Below are 25,606 nucleotides of genomic sequence, written 5' to 3'. Positions count from 1 at the left end.
TTGTTCGAATCGATTGTGTCCTTCATGTATTCCTCATCTTTGATATTCAAGTCTGCTTTCAGCTTGCTTCGGATTTTGTTTTTCTTCATAGGATCGAGTGTCGTGCAGCGTTGAGTCTTGGTCCTCAATGGCCTCCTTAGCGTCACTTGTGACGTCGACACGGGTATATGAAGCACACGTACTGACTGTTAATTTCTTTCCACATTGCTTCGTGCTTCGGAGCTACTCGCCTCTGCAAAATTTCTATTGCGTTTATTCTTCAATCGAGTGAATTCGATATTCTTCGAATATGTCCTCGACACCGAAGACCAGTTTCAATTGGTGTACAGACTGTGGGGCAAAAATGTTCACCACAGACCCTCACTTGCGTCTGTCTGTGGTTTTTTGAGACTGGCCACAATCTGTGACGGTCAAGGCTTTGCGGGAAAGGAAGGGGAAACTAGATGCAGGTAAGCCCTCTCCCAAATTCCCAGCCTTTATCCCACCCAAAAGAAAGTCGTCCTCCGATTCGAAGGATGTTCCTGCTTGATAAAACGTCCAAAACATCAGAGACGATTGCGGTCCGGTTCACGATGCTAGCCGTCCTCTTCTCACAAGAAGAGTAAGAAACAATGTCACAGGTGCTCGTCATTGTCTTCCTCTCCTGAAAAAGTTTTGTTCCCATAGAAAACCTTGACTCCTGCGCAATGGGAAAACTTCTGCTTAAAAATTGAGTCAGGGAAGCGAAGCCACGCCTCTGTGTCTGACAAAACTAGTAGGGAAACTTGTGTGTCTCCTTCTCACGCTCCCCAGAGCCTGGGAAGTGAGGCTCTTCGACACAAGTCGAAGGAGTCTTCATCGACACATATGAGAAAACCTGTGCCTACCCCATCAAAGACGTCTTCGAAGGTATTGAAGCCATCAAGTTTATCTCCTGAGCCTTTGAGCCATGTCATCCATTTGAAGTAATCGAAGCTTGTTAATCCGTCGGCTCATTCACCGACCGCTTGGAGAAAGTCGCTGAAGCCCTCGATGCCTTCAACACCATTGGAGCATTCAGTGCTTCCGAAGATTGCAAAAACAATTGCTGAACCGATCAAGTTGTTCAAACCCATGCCTCAACCTGATTACTTTAGGCAAAGGGGATCCATCTTCGAGGAAGTCACAGGAGGATAGCTCAAGGTCAACTTGCTCGCCTTGGAAGCAAGACGACACAGAACAGCTCAGGTTCGATCACCGGGTATGTGCTTAGAAACCTCTGTTAAGCCTGTTATAAATAACCTATCGTATCATATCATAAGATGAAGAGGAGGATCAGGCCCCTTTATATGAGTATGGAACACCAAATGTTCCAGAAGAACTAATGTCTCAAGAGTGTACACATTTGGTAGAAGCGCTTAAAGAAACCAGCTCCTGGGAAATATACCAGAGACTGATTTTGGTAACCCAGAGGGGACTGGTTATGCTGATCCTTCATACAGATCTGTGATTTGTAAATTGGCTGAATATCTGGTGTCGTCTTATCCCGCAGCTACTATAGAGACTGATGATCTCACTGATATCCTAGACAGTGGCCCAGTTAAGGAGGTTGTGCTACCATTTAATTCTGCCTTAAGAGTAAGGGTTATGGAAAAGTGGCTAAAGCGAGATTCCATTCCACCTTTTAACAACATTTTAACAAATAAATACAGAACAATTCTGTGGACCCCTCCTTTTCTGAACAGGCACCCTACTCCCGAGAGTCTGGTTGTTCAAGTGGCAACAGTTTCTTCTAAGGCTGCAGCTTTTCCTCCTACTCCTGCAGATAAAGAGGATAGAAAAGTTGAATCTTGGGGGGCGCTGTTGCATGGCTGGAAAATGGCCACTGCCTGAGAAGGCTCTGACAGAGGCTGTTAACATCCGGCTTCGTTATCCTGCTTTTGGCGCTCGCTGCAACCGGGCTGTGGTGGGGAAGGTTCCTGGTGATAACTGGAGAGCATGGCTGTGACTTGCTCGCACCCAGTAACTCTGGGTCCCCACCGCCGCGTGAGCCGGCTCTGATCCTTGAGAATGTGTTACTGTGCGCCACACTGGACCTGAGGGGCGGTGGTCCTCCATGGCTGAGCTGCCCAACTCGGCGTGCGTAGCTGCCCGGGTCCGCTGCAGCCCCTGCCATCTTTGTGTCCCGGAGCCCGCTACGCTCGCCGGCAACGGTCTGGTGTGCGCGAGGTGCTTGAGATCCTGCTGCAGAGAGGCTTGCAGTGGGTAGGGGTCCGCTCCGCAGCACTTCACAGGGCCGCCTGCGAAGCGGTTTCCCCATCCTCTGCTGGCCGCTCTGGATATTGGCTGTCTCGTCATTGAGACAGCGGTGGCCCTGCATCTGTGTCCCCAGGCGGGAGGGACCTGCCAACAGCTAGACCGCACCCGGCGAGAGGACCAAGCAGTCCCCCGGCACAACCAGTGAGTACGAAGGGGAGGGGGGGACTGACGATAAACATCCCTCCTGTTAAGCAGGCATGCCTGCCTGCTGCTCCCCCTGGGCCCTGTGGATCCGTTGGCTAGGGACGCACTGGCCCCCCCGGGTGCTACACGCCGGGTGCACACTGGGCCTGCACTCACCCCATAAACACATTATATTCAATATATGCCACATAAACTGTGACCATGGAGCCCCCTGGAGCAAGCTCAAACAAATGAGCATCAACGGGCAAGTGACAGAGAGGCCCCCAGGGAGCAACTAATGACTCAAAATGTAACTTGGCAATAATAACCAGTTCTGCTACCCCCCCAAATCATTATGGGGGACCCCAAAAACCAGGGTAAAATGGACAATTTTGCCAGGCCTGGCCAAACACCTCCTCCCCCTGTTGAGATGCCGGGCCGTCCCAACTGGATGTATCTTCCCTCAAACAAAGGGCCTTGGCCCTGAAGATCAGCACTGACAACCTGGGGTCTAGAATTGATGCCTTGACCTGTAAAGTGGAAGTTTCAGCAATCCAAATTGATAAATTATGTGGCTGCATGACCGAAGTTTAACAGTGGATAGGAGAGGAGGAGGATAAGGTGGAGACTCCAACGGGAGGTGGCTCCCCTTCAGCAAACAATCCAAAAAGTAGTGGCCAAGAATGATTACCTCGAGGGCAGGTCCAGGAGGAACAACATCTGCATAATAGGTGTGGCTGAGTCCATCCCTGTGGACAATATGGAGTCCTTCATCAAAAAACTGCTCATGGGAGTCTTTAAGAATACGCCGGTCATGAATGTTTATGGTTGAGCGTGCACATGGGTCCATGGCGTCTAGACCTCTTGCACGGGCCCCAGAGAGAGAGATTATAGCTAGGATCTTCAGGTACTGCGACAGAGACATTCTGCTTCGTGCGGCCACAGAAAAAAGAGCTACTGTGGGGGTCGGCCACTATTCGCCTCTTGACTTCAGCCCTCAAGTGCAGGACCAGGGAAAAACATTTAAAGCGGTTAAAAATAACCTGAGACGAAAAGATGTGTGCTATTGAATGTGTTTTCCGGCTAAGCTCAGGGTGGTACACAACGGCAGAATATCCTTTTACACTTCCCCAGAATCTGCAGAACATTTTGCAAAGGACATCTCGGACCCAGGGGTCCCCAACCCCCTCCTCCCCCCGGGGGACTCCTTGGGGTCTTCTACTGCTGGGGTCACCCTGTGCGGTGCATAGCACAGTGATACCCCTTCCGTGGGGTTATTTTCTCCTTAAGTAATGGGTCTGAAGTAGTTGGACCCCACCAATAAATAACAATAAGGCAACAAATATGGTAACAGGCCTTCTGTCAAACAGAGCCAATCCACCCGCTGCTATCTCTCTGTGCCCAGAACCCAAGTTTTCTTGTTTGTGTTTGTTAGTAGGGTATTTGTAGGGCTAGGGTGTTGATCGAGGGGCCGGTAAGTTACAGTTTCTGGTGTGGGGTTTTGCTGGGGGTGGATGTCGATCAGTTGAGTGTTGATTTTGTCATTGTTGGGGTCGGGGGTTGAACTATGTCAATTGACGAATGGGCGAGCATACGTTGCTCCCCAGGGGCAAGAAGCTGCATGCCACTTTCTGACAAATCCCGACGGGGTCAATGAGTGCGATATAAACTCTGGTTACAAGCTTATGCTACATAGTAGTAAGGGGGCCCCTGCAGATGCCTCAGGGCCAAATGTGAATAGAACACTGTTAACCTGGAACATACAAGGTTTTACCAACTGTAAGAAAGTGCGCTTGATCAAGAACTATGCTAAAAATCATGGTTTTAACATTTTATATTTACATTTAACATTTTCTATTTACAAGAAACTCACCTAGTGCGGGATACAAAACTTCCCAACTTTGCAGGGTGGGGGGTTCACAGATATTGCTCCTCCTTTTCGGCACACTCTCAGGGGGTAGCTACCTACATCCACTACTCCTTAGAATTTAAACTCCACAATCAGATTGGTGATGGGGGAAGGGTGGGTTTTACTTCTGGCAGAGGAGATCACTCGTTGGCAAGTCATTATCCCAAACATATATGCTCCAAACAACGATTTCCCAGACTTTTTCCAGCTATGTGCAGCTCATTTGCATACATTCCCGAATTACGAGGTCATATGGCAGGGGATTTTAATGATGCTATCTCTCTAGAGCTGGATAGATCTTCTACAGCCCAACTCGGCATTAGCAGAATACCACAAACTCTATGATTCCTGGCGCCTACTACATCCAGGGAATACACATATTACTCTGGGGTCCGCAGTAGATCCTCTAGAATTTACTATGTCACGGTCTTAGTGGTTTTCCAGTAGGTAATTGGGCAGTCCATTCAAACCTTTTTTCAACTAAACGTGTACTCTGTGCCCAACCCTAGGGTGGTTTGGGAAACCTTTAAAGTATACATCAGGGGATGTTGCATAGCAAAGGAGGGTGGGGTCTTGAAATCCATACGTATAGCCATCTCTACCGTTGAACAGAAGATTAAAACCCTGGAAAGGCAACAAGTATCCTAGACTCCCCAGAAATACGGTCTCAATTATAAGCAGGTATGGAGTAAATGACTCTCCTGATGGCTAGGGAGGACCGCTACCTGGGAGATCCCATTTCGGTCCCCACATATGCCGAAAGGGACATCCCAAGCTGGACTCTGGCTTGGGCGATTAAGCATGAACACCAGCTAGACCCTATACTAGAAATTGAGGATGCGGGGTGAACCCTTACTAGGGATAGTGGTAGAATCAACAGTGTTCCGTGACTACTATAAGAGGTTACATACCTCCCAGATGACAGCTGGGCACGACTCGATAAGGCAATATCTTGATAGAATAGCTTTGGGTTGGCTAGACCTGGCACTCGGGATGGCCCTGAATGACCCCCCCCCCCTTCCAACGAGGAATTCTGCAGAGGGATCCTTTCTCTCCCTAACGGGAAGGCACCAGGTCTAGACAGGATCACGGCAGAACTCTACAAAGCATTTGCAGATCTCCTGATACCTCACTTGCGAGACATGTATGAAGTGTCCAACTCCTCTGGGATTCTTCATGAATCTACCAGGACTGCGCTTATAACAGTGTTATTAAAGCCGAATAAAGACCCTTGCAAATGCTCCTCATACAGACCTCTATCTTTAATTAATAAAGATAATAAAATCCTTGCTAAAATACTGGCCAACAGGCTCCTTCCGCATATGCCAGCGCTGGTCCTCCCCAGGCAGGCTTTATCCCCGGTCGCTCCACCTAGAACAATCTTCATCGGCTGTTTGCACTTATGCATAATGTGAACCCAGAGATCCCAATCGCAGTGGCCGCGTTGGATGCCGAGAAGGCTTTCGACTCAGTGGAGTGGCCATTCCTGTTTGAGGTCCTGCAGCAGCTGGCTATCGGCGTCCCTAAGATATACACTAACCGGATGATATCCGACTATATCTACCTGACTAGGTGTACTCGCCAGGAGTGCCCTTTCTCCCCCATTCTTTTCACGTTGGCAGTTGAACCCTTAGCCTGCGTCCTGCGGGATTATCACGCACAGAGTGGGGTTAGAATCCATTCCCATCTCTCCATAGTTTCTCTCTACGCAGATGACATGCTGTTATACGTGAAAAACCCTAGACAGAATTTGCAGCCATTGGTAAAGTAGATTGCCCGGTTTGGTGACCTCTCCAGTCTAGGGGTCAATTGGAATAAGCCCGAAGTACTCCAGTTGACAACGGGTGTTCATCACTCAGACATTGGCGATGACTTCAGGTGGTGTCCTCTGGGCATTCGATCCCTAGGTATACTTGTGTCCCCTTCCCCGTCAGAACTGTACATGGTAAACTATGTGAAGACAATGGAACACAGGGTATATACGTGGATTCTCCTTCCTATATCCCAGGCGGCCCTAATGTCGCTGGCAAAGATGATAATCCTCCCCATCCTGGCCACCACTGAGTTCCTGGTCCCGGCTCAAGGGACTGATGACCTGATTGGTTTGAGCGGGAGAGCAAGTCAGGGTGTCTTACGATACCCTGACCCTTCCATATGCACAGGGAGGACTGAAGTACCCGGATCTATAAACCTATTTCTGATGCTTGTTAATCTGCTTAGAAATACATGCTGTGCATATGGTCTGACATCCAGTGGTAACCGCGGAGTATTGCATCTTGTCTTTCGGGGACCGAAAGGGGATGTCGGCATAGGCGTGTCTGTAACACTATCCCTATAGTGACGTGTGTAGTACCCAAAATCCCTCACGCGCCGAGGTCCCTCAGATTGTATTTTTCCGCCCAGATACTGGTCGCCCTTAGCAGAGCTTTTACTAGAGACATTGTTTATCTTTACCGAATTGTCGGTTTATTCCCCGTTAAGTCACTTCGCCAATAAGAACATCTTCAACGAAGACTACGGGGGAATAGTCTACGACTGTGGGTTTCGACGCCTAAGATCAGGCGTCCGGACTTCCACGTGGTCGGGCCCTCTGGTTGGCCTATACAGTTGGGAGAGTGGGTTTGGGGTGGCCATATTGTTTTGTCTTTCCTCCTTTCCACTGTTTTCCCTTTCGGTCTGGTCATCCTTCCCTTTTGCTATGGAAAGGACTCCCATTAGATTCTGCCCTGTGTGAAGGGTCAGATATCCTTGGAAGGATGAGCACAGGACGTGTAACGCCTGTCTCCCCCTAGAGCACGACGAAAAGCGGTGTTCGGCGTGCAAACTCCTTAAGCCTAAAACCCTTAAGGATCACCGTCTAAAGCGGTGGGGCGCATACGGCATGTCACGCGTGGAGCCTCCCTCCCCTACCGCGACACCAGCCGAAAGTGACAGGGGTACTTCGGATGACCAAACGTCCAATACGGATGTTATAGACCTTGAGGTGGACACTTCTAGGTCCGCCACGCCCGTCCCCGACCCTTCCAGGTTCGACTCTGGTCTTGCTACAGGGACCACACCCGGCGACAGGACCACACCCTCGTTGAAAAAGGCGAAAGCGCCAACGGACCCGCCGAAAACTCCGGCGGTTCCCTCGGATCGTTCAGATCCAAAGCCTTCCCCGCATCCACAGCAGCGTTTGACGACTGGGCAAACGAAACATAATAAGGGCGATACTCCCCAAACTACACGCGCCGAAGTTTCGGAACCAGAAACTTCGACGATTTCCAAGGCCTCTATAGGCCCGAAAACTACGACTAGGCCTCTACCCGGAAAACCGTCCGCTGGACCTTCTGGTGCAGCGGACAGGGTTTCTGCTACCGACTCATCATCGGAGGCTTTGTCTAACGACGATTCGGTTACTATCCGAAAAAGCATTGGTAGGATCGCAGCGGCGGTGGGCCTGATTCCGGTTCCACCAAAAGTTATGGGCCAATCCGCAGAAAAGTTTTCGATGAATTTGGGCCGCGATTCCGATGATGCTTATGAGGATAGCCAAGAGCCCCTCTCAGACACCCTGAGAAGATCCACTCAACGCCATAGGGCGGAGAACGTTGTTTCTCCTCACTTAGGTCCATTTGGGTCCTGTAAATGGACTACGGAGAAATTCGAGACGTGTATGGATCGGCTGGAGCATTTTATCAGGGCTTCAGATCAGCCTCTGCCGAAAAAGGCTTGGGTAGACCCTAACCTTCAAACACAAGATGTTCAGCCTCAGGTCTTCCATCAGGAAGACATGGTCCAGATGGACACATATAGGGACATCTATACTGAAGAAGAGTCCTCTTTTCTCTAAAATTATGGAGTGAAGAAGATCAACAGGCAACGGACAACTGGGAGGAAACCCATCAGGAAGGGCAGGATCCTTGGTCACATCAAGATCAGGACTCTGATATTTTGTGCGTCGATCCTCCTCTGTCCACCCCGGCCCGCCAGGCCTCCCCTGTGGATGACCAAATGGCTTATAACTCCATGTTGAAAAAAGCTGCAGAATTCTTCAAAATTGCCACTCTAGAGGCTTTGCCTGAGCAGGATTTTGTGGAGGACATTATTAAAGAAAAACCTCCTGGCAAGTCAATCCATTCCCCTCCTTAACTCTGTTAAGAGACGAATAGCTCCATCTTTAGTCACACCTGCCCAGACAAGGGCCGTGAACCCGAGAGTCAAAGTTATTTCGGCCCTCTCCCACCGACCCTCTGTATATTAAAGGACATGCCGTCGCGGACTCAATGGTAGTGACCAACACTCGTAAGAGGGCAGGGGTTCCCCTTGCCACGGGAGACTCGCCTCCAGACAAGGAATCCAAGACATTGTATGCCTTACGCAAACGGGTCACGTCAGCAGTTGCTTATACCATTCGGGTTGCTAACACTACGCTATTAGCAAGCTATGCTGATGCGCAATGGAACTTGCTCCGAGAAGGCCTCCAAGAGGTTCCTGAGCCAGCCAGAACAAAGCTTCTCGCCATTGTTTCGGAGGGAAAACTGGTTAATCAGAATGTGGTGAAGAACACCCTGGACACTGCAGAGACAGCAGGCAGTTCTCTTGCACAAGGTACTCTTCTAAAAAGACACGCATGGCTGCGCACGTCGGGCTTCAGGCCTGAGACCCAGGCCTCTCTTATTAACAAACCAATTGAAGAGACTAACCTCTTCGGGAAAGTGGTAGATGAAGCGTTGGAGACTGCCAAGAAGGAGCACGAGACTATTAGGTATTTGCACCAGATTACACAGAATCCCTCCTCACAGAGGGGCAATAATTCTCAGCGGTCTTTTCGAGGACAAGCCTGTGCCGGTCAGAACAACTATGGCACGGGTAACTTCAACACAAATCAATCTTCCAGAAGCCCTACCTACTACCCCCCAAAGGGTAAGAAACGTGGCAAAGGTAGAGGAAGAGGCCCCAATCCCAGAGGAGCCACAGTCTCGGGTCAGAAATGACCACCAAGTCCATATCCCCTCCCCCTGGTCGGGGGGTGATTAACATCTTTCCTCAAGGCATGGAAGGGGATAACTTTAGACCAGTGGGTCCTAAAGACGGTCGCCCACGGTTATTGCATGAAATTCACCCGACCTCCACAGTTCAGACCGCTGCGATCACGATGCCTTTCACCGGACAACCTGCAAATCCTGATCCAAGAGGTTGAAGCTCTGCTGGGAAAGGACGCTATAGAAGCCGTCCCGATTCTTCAGGTAAACAAGGGTATGTATTCAGTGTACTTCCTTTTACCCAAAAAGGATCTCACCATGCGTCCTGTTCCAGACCTGCACCCAGAGAACAAGTTCATAAAACCCCAGAAGTTTTGCATGGTAACATTATAGGAGGTGATTCCATTGCTGAAACATGGGCACATCATGGCAACAGATGCATACTTTCATAGTTCAATGTTACCAGTGCACAGAAAATACCTAAGGTTCATGATTCAAGACAAACACTAACAGTTCGAAGTACTCCCCTTCGGCATCGCCTCAGCGCCAAGGGTGTTTGCCAAAGTCCTGGCAGTGGCAGCAGCACACCGCACACCTGCGCAGACTATCAGGCCCAGTTTACCCTTACCTCGACGACTGGCTCATCACGAGGGACTCGTTCGACGCTTGTTTTTCAAACACCCAAAAAACAGTAGATCTCCTCTTCAGCCTGGGATTTTCAATCAACGAAAAAAAATCCAGCCAAGTAAAACAATTACTGGGAGCGCTAATTCAGACGGAAGACTGCCTTGTCTTCCCCTTCAGCGAGAGGGTTCAGAACATGCTCTCTCAGGTTCCTGTCACGACCCGTGACCCAGAACCCCACTGGCATGGTCACATGCCAGGCAGGGTTAGGACTCGGGGTTCATTTGGGCCCCCAAGGGCCTTACATTATCACCAGGGACTCTCCTGGAGTCAGTCCTGATGCCTTTGGTGCCAGGCTCATATTTGGAATGGGACTTGAGGGGACTACTTTTTGTGTGGAAGCCTGAAGCCAACATGGAGACACCCACACAGTCTAGTCCCTAAGAACCAGACTGTCTGGTGCAGTGTTTTATGGTGTGGTAGCCCGGACTACTTTACCTGGACTACTTTACAGGGGTAGGCTATATAAACCACAACCAAGCTAAAGAATGTGCTTCGCGTTATTCTGCAGCCAGCAGCGTGACGCTCCTCGTGTCCAGAGACCAGCAACCGGCGTTCCTGGAATCACGGACATGCAGAGTAGACAAAAGAACATCATTAGCAGTCCCAGTTTACCTGCAGCATTCCATCCTTCGATCCCGGCTGCTTGCAGTCTTCCCTCCCATTGGCAGCATCTTCAGGACATTACACACGCACCAGAACGAAGCACCTAGAGGGGAGAGAGAAAAAGGGACAACGTTAAACAGGTTACTGCCGGCAATCACAACAGTAACCATAACCTCCTCACCTGGCTGGGCATATCTTGGCCGGTTCCGCTCCGGAAATCACTGCACGCCCAGAAAGACCATCACGACCTGAAAAGGAATAAAGAATACAGGTTAGCCCAAAAAGACATTAGCGCGCCGCACTTCGCGCTGAACCTACCTTTCTTCATACGCTCCGCGTCCATAAATCCCGGCAGGAGCCTGACCCAAGCAGCGCACCCAGCGAACCTCCGCACACCTAAGGGGGAAACAATCAGGGAAAGACATTAATAGCATGAAAGAAAAGCAAAGGCCTTCAGAGACTGCTATAATCGAACTTACCTCCTTAAAGACACTTGAATGGGTTGGCACCAGTGAAGTTAACTCGGTCGCTTCAACCCGCAGAAAACTACGCGCCCCTGCGCAGCAAGCAGGACGGAGAGCACGCCAGACATCATAACAAGGTGAGGAGGGGGCCATCAGGTAGAGTCCAAGGGGCTGGTGGGAGGAAACGAAATCTGTGCCTAAGTCCAGTCCTCCTGTGTTTTCGGGCCCACCTGCCATAGAAGACATCATCCCGAAATGAGCCCATCCGGGGGGAATCTGGCAACCAGGGCATACGGGCGTCCCTGTGGATACCAGGTGAGCGTAACAGTTCCTCAATATGTAGCCAGTCGGGAGGTGATGGTACGCAAAGCCATGCGATTGCTAGGGATGATGGCGTCATGCATATACTTGGTTCCCCACGCGCGGCTGCACATGCGCCCCATGCAAGAGTGGCTCAACAGCCAGTGGTGTCAGGCCAGCGGACAATGGGAAGATCTGTTAGTTGTCTCGCCAGCCCTCATTCTCTGTCTGCAGTGGTGGTCAAGAGAAAATCTCTTGAAGGGGAAGACCTTCACCACCCCTGCAGTGGAAGCCACTCTCACGACAGACGCATCTCTCACCTGCTTCAGCAGACAGCACACGGAGTGTGGTCCCCTCAGGTAGCGTTCAATCACATACACTTACTGGAGCTACTGGCGGTGTTCAAAGCATTGAAAGCCTTTCAGAGACAACTTCAAGGGCAGACAGTGCTGATCCTCACCGACACCACGACAGCAATGTATTACTTGAACAAACAGGGGGGGCACTCACTCTCCAGGGCTATCCAAGCTGTCCCAGAACATTTGGATATGGGCACAGGGTGTTTTTGTTGTCCCAACATGTTCCAGGGGAACTCAATCTTCTGGCAGATGTACTCAGCAGAGATTTTCCTCTGCCAGAAAAATACGAATGGCAGCTGCACAAAGACATTGTGTCCAACGTCTTCTCAGAATGGGCTTTCCCAGAGATCGACCTGTTCGCTACTCAGGAGAACGCCCAATGCCAAGACTTCGCCTCCAGGTACCCCCAGAACCGATCCAATGAGAACGGTCTCTGGATAACTTGGTCGGGGAAATTTGTCTATGCTTTTCCCCCCCGACTCCCCTTCTCAACAAGATAGTGCACAAGATGCACCAGGAACCAGTTACCATGATACTGGTGGCCCCCATGTGGGCCCGCCATCCCTGGTTCGCTCACCTGATGGAGATGTCCCTCTCCCCACCAGTCAAACTGCCCTGCCCGTACAACATGTTGTCTCAGGACAGAGGGGAGACCCTCCACCCATGCCCACAAACTCTGAATTTAGCAGCCTGGCTCCTGAGATCATAGAGTTTGGACACCTGCGACTCCCTCAAAGATGCATGGACATACTCAGGGAAGCGAGAAAGCCTAACACACGTTATTGCTATGCCAGCAAATGGAAACGTTTTGCCATCTGGTGCAATTCCAAGGGCGTCAATCCCATCGAATGCTCGCCCTCACACATTGTGTTGTATCTAACCCATCTGTTGGACACTGGGTTAGTCTTCAATTCCCTAAAGGTTCATCTAGCTGCTTGGTCAGCCTACACCACATCACAGCAAAAAGTATTGTGGTGGAAGATACCAGTAATTAAAGCCTTTATGGAAGGGGTTAAGAGGATTTATCCTCTCGTCTCACATCCAGCCCCTGGGTGGGATCTGAATGTGGTTTTGACCAGGCTCATGGGAGCCCCCTTTGAGCCTATGCATAAAGCAAGTCTGAAAGACCTGATTTGTAAGACAGCCTTCCTAGTGGCTATCACTTCTATCAGAAGGGTTAGCGAACTACAGGCTCTTTCTGTTTTAGACCCTTTTGTTACAGTCCACAAAGATAAGGTAGTTCTGCGCACACATCCCAGGTTTGCACCGAAATTTATTTCAAAGTTCCATGTGAACCAGTCTATCAAACTACCCAGGTTCTTCCAGAAACCTACTAACATGGCCGAAAGAAGCCTTCACACACTAGACGTGCGCAGGGCAGTCATGTTTTACATGGTAAGAACTAAACCACTCAGGAAGGCTAAACAGTTCTTTTTTTAAGTGGCAGCTGGTAGAGAAGGGGACCCTGTCTCTAAATCAGGAATCTCAAAGTGGATTGTCAAATGCATCACACTATGTTACACTCTTGCAAATAGAGTACTGCCCTTCAAGCCTAGAGCACACTCTACTTGAGGCACTGGGCATCCATAGCATTCATTGCAAATGTTCCCCGAGAGTCCATTTGCAAAGCAGCAACCTGGAGTTCTGTACACACCTTTACAAAACACTATTGCCTAGACACTCATTCTAGGTCTGATTCTCAGGTGGGACAAGCAGTACTAAGACATCTTTTCTCTACTGTTCCTTCTCACAACCCACCTCCAACTCTGGGTACTGCTCGCTAGTCTATGCACAGCATGCGATTCTAAGCAGATTAACAAGCATCAGAAGACATGCATTACTTACCGTAAAAGCATTTCTGAGGATTGTATCTGCTTAGATTCACATGGGCCCGCCCTGCCTCCCCGCTCGGGGTGGAAGGAACATAGACTTTCTACTTTATCTCTTATGTACTCACTCACTATAGCCTTGGGCTCCCTCATGGCAGAAAAAATACAATCGGAGGGACCTTGGCGCGTGAGGTATTTTGGGTACTACACACGTCACTATAGGGATAGTGTTACAGACATGCCTATGCCGACGTCCCCTTTCGGTCCCCGAAAGGCATGATGCAATACTCTGCGGTTACCACTGGATGTCGGACCATATGCACAGCATGTGAATCTAAGCAGATACAATCAACAGAAAAGCTTTTACGTTAAGTATTGCATGTCTTCTTAGCAGCGCAACTGTAGTACTCAGTCTGGTGGTGGTCCCCCACGGCTGAACTCCTGCATTTCCTTCTTGAAAAGGTCACCTCTCACCCGAATAACGTGAGAGGCCTACTCTGGGGGTCTCGAGAGAGGGTGGCAAGCACAGAAATAAAACCTGTGGCAACCACTTGTAGAGCCTGGGACCAACTGTGCCATTTGATGGGACAGGGTGAATGGTACTCTCCGATGTTCTACTTGTACCAGGTCAGTGTGATACCACTTACCCACTAGAAAATCTTTCGACAACACTTCGAGAGGCTGGGGATTTAAACACTGGGCGATTTTGTACATGATGGGAGATTCATCTCATGGGAGGTCCTGAAGGATAGAGGGGAATGGACAGCTGTCACTCTGCTGTTGTACTTGCGCTTGCGCGAGGTACTTAATAAATGGCCAAGGTTCCCACTCGCCCCCTCATCCCCCAATACTCTAATACATTGTAGCCCCCCAACCACCAACAAGTTGGTATCATCCATATATAAGCTTTTCAAGGCACAGACGGTAACCCATATACAAAACAACAAAGTCAAATGGGAATCGGTACTGGGTTATTTCCTGACTGAGGAACAATGGAAGACGATCTATATGCCAACACGTAGACTGTCCTTAAACAATCGCCATCGATTGATACATTTTAAATTCCTGCACCAGATGTACTATTCACCACCCCTTCTACATAGGTTTTACCCGGACCGGTCTTCCCAATGTATTAGATGTGAATATGACCCGGCTGATTTTTTCCATGTCTCCTGGAACTGGCCATGGATACGTCCTTTCTGGGGAAAGATTGAGACGGCTATGTCCCTGATGATTGATACCCAAAGGAAATTCCCCCCTGAACTATGGTTGTTGGCCCTGGTTGGAGAGAGGACAAAGGTGGAAAAGAAACTGATGGGTATGGCATCAGTTGTCCCTAGAACCATAGTAGCGAGAACATGGGGGACACGTAGGGCTCCCAGTTGAATAGAATGATCATGTGCGAAAGCAGAGAAACTCAATACGCAATGACCCTCCCAGAGCACAGCAGACCATTGGACTATTGGACCCCTCTCAGAACCTATATGTCCAAAGATGTCCCTTCCTAGGCAGATGGCTGTGGGGATAGTCTGCCCCTGCTCCCAGTGAGAAACAAACTGAGATCGAGATTCTTCCTACTTTGCTCTAGCTAACAGAGGACGTCAGGGAGTGTAGTTTGGTTTCACCTCACCTTAAATTCCAGTGATATTTACTAATTGTATATACTGTCACATTATACTGTATGCATCCATTGCCGTATAAGAATTTCCCTGTTGCTTCGTACTGTCTCCACTTGTTCATTTGGGGGGGATGGAGAGATGAATGTGCCGGGGGGATGTTATGGACAGTTCATATTGTTGAAGTTGAAGGCAAAATGACAATGGAGAAATGATTGGAGAAAAAAAGAAATGTTGACTCTTTGGGAAAGAGAGGGTTTAGTGCAGGGAGCATTGCACTAAAATCGGCAAAAGCGACTAGCGCCTTAGCTAAATATGCACACACCCTTTGGGTTGTAGTTGCCCTTGCAGCAGAGCACATTCCGGAGGGAGAGGAAATGGAAGGCTTTTTAGGCCTAGTGCAAGATGGAAAAGATGACATGAGGCAGTCATTACAGTCCAGCCTTGAAACGGTGGATTCAGTAAGCAGGTCCATGGCTGCCAGTACTGTGCTAAGGCGCATGTCTTGGCTCAGGAAGTCAGGTTTTCTGCAGATGTCCAGGCACGTTCACTTGACATGCCTTTTGACAGAACTTCTCTGTTCACAGAAAAGGCTGATAATAGCCTGGAGAAACTGCAGACTTCTAGAGCTGCAGCAAAATCATTAGGGGCGACAATCGGGCAACCTCAATCTTCAAGTCCAGGAAGGAGAGGACATCCTTTTTTGTTTTTATTCCTCCATCTCTAGAGGAAAAGGACAATTCTCACAAAGTGGTCAGAGAAGAGCGCCTCATGAAGGCAAAGGAAGAGGAGGTAGAACACCCCGTTCAACGCCTGCAGAATTACCCTCAGCTGCAGGTGCAGCAGCAAAATGACTCCCTCACCCACAAGTCTATGGTAGGAGGCAGACTGTCATATCATCTCCGGAGTTGGTGAAGCATAACTTGGGACGCATAGGTGCTACAAACTGTAGCGGACGGTTACTGTCTCCGATTCATAAAGAGACCTCCCGTTTGCCCCCCAAAAGCCAGATTGGCCTTGGTTCCAGATCCACTCCTCCAACAGGAGATTCTCATCCTGTTGGAGAAAGGTGCAATAGAACTGGTACCTGCAGCAGTGAGGAACCTGGGTTGATATTCTTCCTAATTCTCAAGAAAGACGGAGGAGTGCGACCCATCTTGGACTTGAGATGCTTGAACAAGTCCCTCAGGAAGGACAAGGACAAGTACAAGATGGTTACTCTTTCACAGTTCCTTCAGGCCCTTCGACTCCAGGATTGGTTGGTGTCATTGGACCTTCGGGACACTTACTTTCGTGTGCTTATACATCAGAAGCACAGAAAGTACCTGAGGTTTGCTGTTGGCGGTTCTCATTATCGGTTTCGGTTTCTGCCCTTTGGGCTCACCCCAGCCTGAGGGTTTTCACAAAGCTTAGGGCAGTGGTGGCAGCAAGCCTAAGAAGGGAGGGGATTCACATCTACTCCTACCTGGATGACTGGTTGATCAGGGCTGTTTCTCTAGAACAGTCTGAGCCCTCTCAATCGCACCTGTCCCTTTCTCCATGAGCTGGGCTTCTCCCTGAACTTCAAGAAGTCCCACTTGACCCCTTCACAGAAGCTTCACTTCATTGGCGCAATCCTGGATTCAACCTTGGGGAAAAGCTTTGCCACCCGAGTTAAGGGCTCACCACCTCTTGCAGATGGTCCAAAAATTCCAGAGTGCCCAACGTACTCCGGCCTACGACTTCCGAAGGTTGCTCCGCCTCATGGCATCCAGCATTTGTCTGGTGCCAGAAGCACATCGGAGAATTAGATCACTTCAGTGGGCTCTCAAATCCCAGTGGTCTCAATTCTCTGGCAGAATGACAGACCTTCTCCAGGTCCCGACAAAGGTTGCCCAGCATCCCCTGTGATGGGCTAGCTGAGAGAGTGTGATGAGAGGAAAACTCTTTTGGCAACCATGGCCGGTGACGACAGTTGTGACAGGCGCCTCCCACAGGATGGGGAGCGCACATGAGATCTTTCAATAAGCGGACACTGGTCTTAGTCGGAGTCCAGACTCCATATCAACCTTTTAGAGCTGAAGGCAATCTGACTAGCGCTGATGGCCTTCCTCCCCTCAATATGGTAGAAGAGTGTCCTGATAATGACGGACAACACACTGGCCATACGCTACCTCAACAAGAGAGGGTGCCTGGGGTCACTCCCCCTTTGCAGAGAGGCAATCCAGCTCTGGGCACTGAGAGAAGGAATCACTCTGCTGGCATTTCATCTAGCCGGAGAAAAGAACATGGCAGGCAGAGCACGATCTCCCACGAGTGGAAGTTAGCTCAGGAAGTTCTTTCTGGAGATCTTTGCCCTTTGGGGAACCCCTCAAGTTGATCTGTTCACGTCCAATGTCAACTGGAAGTGCAAGCTGTTCTGTTCTGGGGAATTTCCCCAAATAGGAGCTCTAGGGCACGTGTTCTTGGGGACTGGCAGAAACGCATACAGAAGTAGAAACTCCCCCAGTCCACCGTCATTCCGCATGTCATCATGAGGTTGAGTACTTTTGGGAAAACCATGATCCTCATTGCTTCGCAATGGGGCAGGAGAACATGGTATCAAGACCTTCTGGAAATGGCCATTTGCCCTCCGATTCGTCTTCCCTAAAGAGACGATCTACTCTCGCAATAGGGAGGTCGCATTCTTCACCCACAGATTAGGACTCTCAATCTTCATGCCTGGTGTCTGAAAGGGTGAGATATAAAAATTGAGACCATCCGGAAGATGGAATGGAAGTGTTGCTTTCGGCTAGGAGACCAGCAACTAATCCCTGTACCGCTGCCTTTGGAATAGGTTCCGTCGCAGGTGCATGGAAATTAGACTGGACCCTTTCACATGTAAACTTCCCCATGTTCTTTCTTTCTTGCTCCATCTAACTCATTCTGGGTTGCAAGTGGCCACAGTCAATGGCTACTTAGTAGCACTGTCAATCTTTGTGAGATCTCTGGATGAGGGATCGTACTTCAGAGTGCTGATTGTGGTTGTAAGCTGTAAGCAGACTTCAATACCAATGATGAAGAATACGTGGGAGTAACATCCAGTCGAAAGAATGTTACCACAGGTAAGTAACTTGTTCTTCTCCCTGCATGGACTTGTCTTTCCTTAATTGCCCTTCGGCCGCTTTATTTCTGTTGCTCTTTCCATGCTCGCAGTTTAGCGTTTGCCCTCACTTGCTTGTCACTGTTCAGCTACATCTGTGTAAAGATGCAGGAGGATGAGTTGAATGAAGATATATGTATTATAGGGCCGGTGCGATTACACCGGACACCCATTAATCCTCAGTCCTCCTTTCTCTCCCTCTCTCCCGTTCTCCCTCTTTCCCTCTCTTCCTCCTGCCCCCCCCCCCCATCTCCCCATTTGCTCCAGGCATATACTCAGGAGGAAGGGGCTTTTATTACATGTTATTGCTTCATTTTGTCACCTGGAAGCTTTTTGGCTCCCTGCTGAAGAGCTGTGAATATAGGAGACTTCAAGACAACATGAGCCTGTGTGTCTTTTAATAAAATCTTGATTTCTCTGGTCATATGTTAATATGGAAATCCTTTTTCTTGATGACAATTACAACAATCATTGCTGAATATTAGCAATTGTTTTGCGATCATGGTTTAATCAGATCATGTTTATGTTTATCAGGATGAAATTCTGTGCAATTTTTGGAGAAGATATCTTCAGAAAAGCAACCAGGCATATACAAAGAAGCCCTATCATAGAATAAACAGAAAAGCAGCTGTAAGTATAAAGATTACATGGTCATTGCTATTAAAAAAGAGGCAGTTAATGCTCTCTTCGTTGAATGCTTTGTTTTGAAAGTATGTAAGTACACGCAGAGTAATAATTACATTTGCTGCCACACGCAGGTGCAATGCATCGTCATGCGCACGCCGTATCATATAGCCCTGCCCTCCGCTGCCTCATATCAGTCCCTTTTACTGCGCGGACGGTGATGGGCATCTCGGCTTGAGCAGAGTCGTGTTTTTTTCTCAACTTTGCGGATGCGCCCATTCCTTTTCATCATTTCTATTTTTCTGCCGTACTGGCCTCTGGGTTTTCACCTCCCCCGGCGCATGAAAAACCCGGCAGTCGCGGGTGGGTTCACACGTTGGGCCTCGTGCAAGTGCACCTTCCCAGCCTCGGATCCACACGTGCTCTGCCTGAAGTGCTTGGGATTTGAGCCTAGCTGGAACGCCTATGCGGAGTGCAGCGTGCTTACGCAAAGGACCCTTAAGAACAGACTAGGACAGTGGCGAGAGATCTTCGGCAGATCAGCGACGCAACACATTAAGGATTTTGTTGGTAAGGACAAGCATCAGGACAAGGTAAGTCCCTAATTTACAAAACCATCCCAGCACAGGGATTCCTCTACGGGAGCTACTGCAGCTGTGAGGGGCACGTCCAGTCCTTTTAACAGGTCTAGACCTGAAGCTAAGAAATCTATCAGCGTGCGTGCTGGGCGGCCCAGGGACACTACCAGGCCGGACCACGAGGAGCGCACACACTCTAAGACGGCACCACTGCACGAGGGGTTGTTGGACTCTGGTACCAGATCATGGTCCAAGGGGGGCGCCTACATGCGACATGAACAAGGCTACCGGCCACAGTCCTCCCGGAATCTCTTCTGAGGCCAGTTCAAGTCAGGAATCTGTGAGGGCAGCCAAAAGGACCCTGCACAGAACTCCCAAGCTTCACATGCATTCCTTAGCCACATCAGCTATCCAACAAGATGGGCATTGGCCACACTACAGGCAGCACAGGGCTGTATATGACCAAAATGGTGGCGGGGCACGCCCTGATAGGTGATGCTCAGGGTGCACGCTGATGCACACCGCATCCATCCTCGCCTTCTGAGTGTGCAGTTCAGGTGGACAGCACCCTCGCAAGGGGAGCCAGCTCCTTACACTTACCAGGGACACCTGCCTTCCTTCGCCCCGAAACAGGGGGATATGGCCATACCTCAAAAGCATACCTCAAAAGCACAGGACGAACAAGGAGCCATTTTACCCGCAGCTGATTAAGTCGGAGCAGATGTCGGGGATACTCAAGGGGCTCATCAGGGAAGTGATAACCCAAATGGAGCCGCACCAGCAGCCGCCAGCCCCAATCATTGCCGCTCACGCGGCGGCAGCTACAGGGCCTCTCCTGCCATTTTTGCCTCTGCCATCTTCTCCTCCCCCTCCAATAGCACTGCAACCACCTCGAGTGCCTTTGGCGCCCCTGGGGGCAGCAGGACACAAAGGCTGCAGGGCCTGGCAGACTTTCTGGGCATCTCAGTGCCGGAACAGGCACAGCAGGAGACGGGGGTGCTCGCGGAAGTCTTATCACTCAAATCGAGCAGCAGATCGGGGGTGCCCCTGCTGAAAGATGTGGTGAAAGTGGCATAAAAGCTGTGGTTAAAATGACATTCCAATACCAAAGTTAACAATTGTCTAGAGATCCACTTCAGGCAGTTGGGGGGAGACCGGTTGCTGGTGGCGGCCTACCCTCAATTGTGCTCATCCGTAGTCGCAGCAGCTTCACTGTACTCTAAGGCGGCGGCTTCTACTTCCTCAGCCAGTGCGTGCCTGTCAAAAGAGAACACATTACTGGAAGGGTTACAGCGATGCAGGCCTCCCCCCTTAAGCAAGCTGGTGATAGCCAACTTCACATAAGATCTCCCCTTGGAGAGGCAAGCAGCATTCAAGTCCGGCTTGCAAGAGGCGACACTCGTAGTGCAGGACATGTTGGAGGCCTTGGTTGCCCATATTGACACCACTAACCGGGGCATGTGCCTGGGGATTGATATGAGGTGGACCGCATCGATGCACGCCAACCAGGTTTTCCACAGACGTCCAGGAACCTATCGTTGATCTGCCCTTTGAAGGTGTCAAGCTATTCTACTCTTCAAAGAGATGAATAAAAAGAAGACCCAGTTCTTCACCGAGTCACATCATAGGACATACTAGCAGGATAGGTCCTTTGGTGGCTTCAGGGGGTTTAGTGACAGGATGGCCCATCAGCCTGACAGGTCCCTGAGCCAACACAGAATGAAGCAGTCAAGGCACTCTTCTAAGGGGTTTTTCCAGTCCCTCTCCTCCTCGGCTTCCGAGTCTGGGAAAAAAGTGCCCGCTGCATCTGAGTCCACAACTCCCCAGTAGCGTGTAGGCTGGCTCTCTTCAGGGACAACTGGCGTTATCTAGTTACCAACCTGTGGATTCTGTCCATTGTCTATACAGCCTTGAGACTCTCTATTCCTCCCCAACCTCCTTGTTCACCACCACTTCTCCAATTTGGGTCACCAGCACTCTTCCGGGAGATTGCCCAGCTACTCTGGATCAGGCCTTGGGACCGGTCCCAGCGGCACAGAGGGGTTCTGGCTTCTATTCCAGAGTGTTTGCAGTCCCTGAGAAGAACCAGGGGGCCTGAGAGTGGTGCTAGACCTCTCCTCCCTAAACCTCTTTCTCCCCTTAGAATGTTTAAAGATGGTGACACCAGCCCAGATTGCAGAAGCTCTCTGTGAGGGAGAATGGATCTGCGCCCCGGACCTCAAGGATGCCTACCTACACATCCACATCTTTCAGCCACACAGGACATTTCTTAGGTTTATCGTAATGGGGCATCATTTCCAGTACAGAGTGCTGCCTTTTGGTCTAAACTTGGCTCCTCGAGCTTTTACAAAGTTTAAGAATATGGTGGCGGCTCTACTTAGGCTAGAGGAGCACCACGTGTACCCATATCTGGATGACTGGCTGGTGAGAGCCAGCTCACCAGCCAGAGTGTAGGAGTGAAGCCCGAGGCTGCCCAATGTTCTATATCAACTCTGCTTCTCGATCAATCAGAAGAAGTCTCAACCAACCCCTACGCAAGTGCTGCTCTTCCTGGGAGCCCGATGGAACAGAGTGGCTCACTGAGTAATCCCATACAGGACAGGCTGCGGGACATTCAAAGGACAGCACACCACTTCCTGGAAAGAAACGAGACAACAGCATGGTGGTTTTAGCACCTTTTAGGGCTGCTAGCTTCATGCGTGCTACTGGTACCCAGTGCCAGACTAAAGAGGAGCACACCCAGCTGCAGCTGGCGACAAGCTGGGACCAGTTGAAGGAATCTCAGTCGGCCTAGGTGGCCATACCAGCGGTCATGCATCAGGATTTCGGCTGGTGGTTGCAGACAATGTGATGAGGGGTGCGCCCTGATGGCCCCAACACCCGTCGGTCATCATTATGGCAGACTTATCGCTTAAGGGCTGGGGAGCCACACAGGGGGAGAACTGCATCTATGGGGTCTGGAGTGGACCGGAGAGGCAGTGGCACATAAATGCACTAGAGCTCAGGGCTACTGGCCTTGCCCTGAACGCGTTTGTGACTGAAGTGGAGGGCAAATCAGTGCTGGTGAGAACCGAAAGCTCCACCTCAATGTTTTGCCTGAACAAACAGGGGGGCACCAGATCACCTGCCCTCTTTCTCCTTGCATCAGAGATCTGGGACTGGGGCCTACATCACAGTATTTACCTCAGTGCAGTGCACGTCCCCGGGGACAGCAATACAGAAGCAGACAAACTCAGCAGGCTGAGCAGGAACACCTACGTGTGGGAACTGGGAAACACAACGCCAGCACCGATCTTCAAACAGTGGGGGATGCAGCAGGTAGACCTGTTCGTGTCAGAGAACAACCACAAGTGCCCCATTTATGCCTCATGGCTGGGGTAGGGTCCCAATTCCCTGAGGGAACGTTTACAAGAATTCATCTGAACATACGTTCATAGCCACCAACCCAGTAGTGAAAAGTCACTTGAAGGGGATGGAGAGGCTTTTTCAACCAGTGCCTAGGCTGCACACGGTTTTGGACTTCAATGTTTTGCTGTCAGCCCTAACTCGTAAGCCATTCGAGTCCATGTCATCCACAGACCTGCAGTGGGTCACGTTCAAGACGGTCATCCTTCTGGAACTGAAGTCGGCAAGGCGCATGAGTGAGATCCAGGTGCTATCGGCATGTGAGCCGTTTACAATCTTCCACAAGGACAAAGTAGTTTTAAGGACTCATCCCACATTTCTGCCAAATGTGGTTTCGACCTTTCACCTACCCACGCCTACCTGTTTTGTCCCCAGGTCCACAATCAGAAGGGGAAAATACATTACACCTACCACACCTACCACAGAGTGCTCCAACTATTCTGCACAAAGGACATCAGGAAGACGGATGCACTCCTGGTTACAGTCAGAGGTACCTCCCCAGACGCACAGGCATCAAAGGTCTCCATCGCCAGATGGATGGTATCTGTGATACAAGAGTCCTACACAAAGCTGGGCAAAGCTACGCCAGCTGTAATTCACATGCACACAGTGAGGGCAAAACCTACAGCGGTGGCGTTTCAGAGGCATGCCTCATGGGACGTCATCAGGAAGGCGGCTACTGGGTCCGTGCCGTGCGGTCTCTGCAAACATTACTCGCTGGACACTAGCTCAAGCATATGCAGATTCCGGGCAGAATGTTCTGAAGGATCTGTTTGCCGCACCTTAGGTGGTTCATGTCCTCCTCCCAATAGCAGGGTTACGTTGTTATAGTCCATCAACAATGTTATGTTATGTTACTTCTTAAGCGCACGGTCACCGAAGGCATCTTCGTGCTGGAGAGGCAGGCAAACATCAAGAACAGAACTACAGAAAAGGAAAGCATGAGCTTATTGGAAAAGAAAAGTCTTAACCGCGTTCCTGAAAGCCAGATGGTTAGAAATTATTTTTATTAACAGGGGAGTCCATTCCACAGTTTTACACCGGCTACAGAAAATGCCCTGCCTCCGATTCTCATGCAATGGTATGAAGGGACGGTAAGAAGGTTAGCAGAGACTGAGCGTAGCTGACTGGGAGCATATCGTGAGAATTTAGTTTGCAAAAAACTCATCGCCTCGTTCATGTATAGCGGGATTAACTATGCAGAATGCCTTAAAACTGATGCGCTGATGAACAGGGAGCAAGTGTAATGAACGTAGTACCGGTGTAATGTGTGCACCGTATGGAGTACCAGTGGCTACCCGGGCCGCCATATTCTGGAGGCATTGTAGGAGCTGAATATGGCCTTTGGGGTGGGCCAAATATAGTGAATTACAGAAGTCCAGCCGTGATATTAGGGCTGCTACTACTGGAGGGCGAAGAGGAGCAGAAATTGGGGGGGGGGGAGTTTTCTTTAAAACTTTCAACTGGAAGTGTCCTGCTTGACAGACTACAGCGACTTGATTGGTCATAGACAAGGAAGCCGATAGAATGACATCCAGGTTTTTCACCTTACTCACAGGGGTGGGAAGGACACCCAGGGAAGTAGGCCAGAAAGAAACCCACAGTGAGGGATCAGGGGAACACCCAACCACCAACACCTCTGTCTTGTCTCCGTTCAACTTGAGCCAATTGATAGTCATCCATGCACCCACGGCAGACAGGCATCCCTGTAAGTGCACCGACATCTCAGCCTGATCGAGATCTAACCGGATCAGGATCTGAGTGTCATCGGCGTACGAGTAACACCTGATGCCGTAGGAGCGGATGAGACATACAAGTGCCCAAATATAGATGTTAAACAGAATCTGAGACAAAGACAATCCCTGCGGGACTCCACAGTTAAGGTGACAGGGGGCAGATAGAAAGGGTGGATTTGAGAGGGTCTGTGTCCGATCCGCCAGGAACGACGTGAACCAGGGTAGTACCTGGTCAGATATATCTATCTGAGCCAGACGAGACAACAGGATTGGGTGGTCGATTGTGTCGAATGCTGCTGACAGATCTAATAAAATCAGAGCACCCAGTCCAACTGAGTCCACCAGCCTGGCCATGTCGTCCTGGACGGAGACCAGTACGCTCCCCGTGCCTCTGCCAGGACTGAAGCCGGACTGTGCAGGGTCAAGGAGGTGTGAGGATTCAAGAAATGAAGATAGATGGGGTGATACCAAAGATTCCAGAAGTTTTGTAAGGAAAGGAAGAAGAGAAATTGGGCAAAAGTTAGCCAGGACAGTGGGGTCGAGTGATGGCTTCTTTACTAGAGGGACCACTCTATCCGCTTTTAGTTCAGGTGGAACTAGCCTCAACTGACATGAATTATTCACTGCCACTGTAAGTAGTGTCAGGAGCAATTTTCTTCATGATACAATGGAGGGAAAGGGACGGGACTAAGGAGTAATGGAATGTTACTCAATGTAGTGACTATGATACTCCTAGTCCCAAGTCCCCTTTCCTCCATGCGATCCACCTCCATCCCCCTGGACATTATAAAACATGGCCAAGTACCTTGTTAAGAGCATCCGGCTTGCAAAGAGACTGAGGCCAGGCAACGGAGGGCGGTACTATAGGGTGTGAATACGCCGGTGCCACACCCGTGCTCATAGCAGCCGCGTTCCGGGGACGCCCATCAAGGATGGAGGAAAGGGGATTTAGGACTAGGATTATTATAGTCACTACGGTGAGTAACAGTCCATTTATAGATCAATGTT

General features: G+C 50.0%; 1 protein-coding gene across 2 annotated transcripts in view; it reads left to right on the top strand.

The window, feature by feature from the left end:
* The window catches only part of TAF1B (TATA-box binding protein associated factor, RNA polymerase I subunit B), a 1,890,249-nt gene that overhangs the window by 370,985 nt on the left and 1,493,658 nt on the right, over window positions 1–25,606 (top strand). For both annotated transcript variants that reach the window (XM_069605992.1, XM_069605991.1), the window contains one exon: window positions 18,790–18,885. In XM_069605992.1, the coding sequence (XP_069462093.1) occupies window positions 18,790–18,885 (96 nt within the window). The remainder of the gene's footprint in view (window positions 1–18,789; window positions 18,886–25,606) is intronic.

The sequence above is a fragment of the Ambystoma mexicanum genome, chromosome 4p, assembly GCF_040938575.1.
Source record: "Ambystoma mexicanum isolate Mex_15411 chromosome 4p, UKY_AmexF1_1, whole genome shotgun sequence".
In the NCBI taxonomy this organism is placed as follows: Eukaryota; Metazoa; Chordata; class Amphibia; order Caudata; family Ambystomatidae; genus Ambystoma; species Ambystoma mexicanum.
Note: the sequence above shows the minus strand (reverse complement) of the source record. Positions and strands in the feature narration are given on the sequence as shown.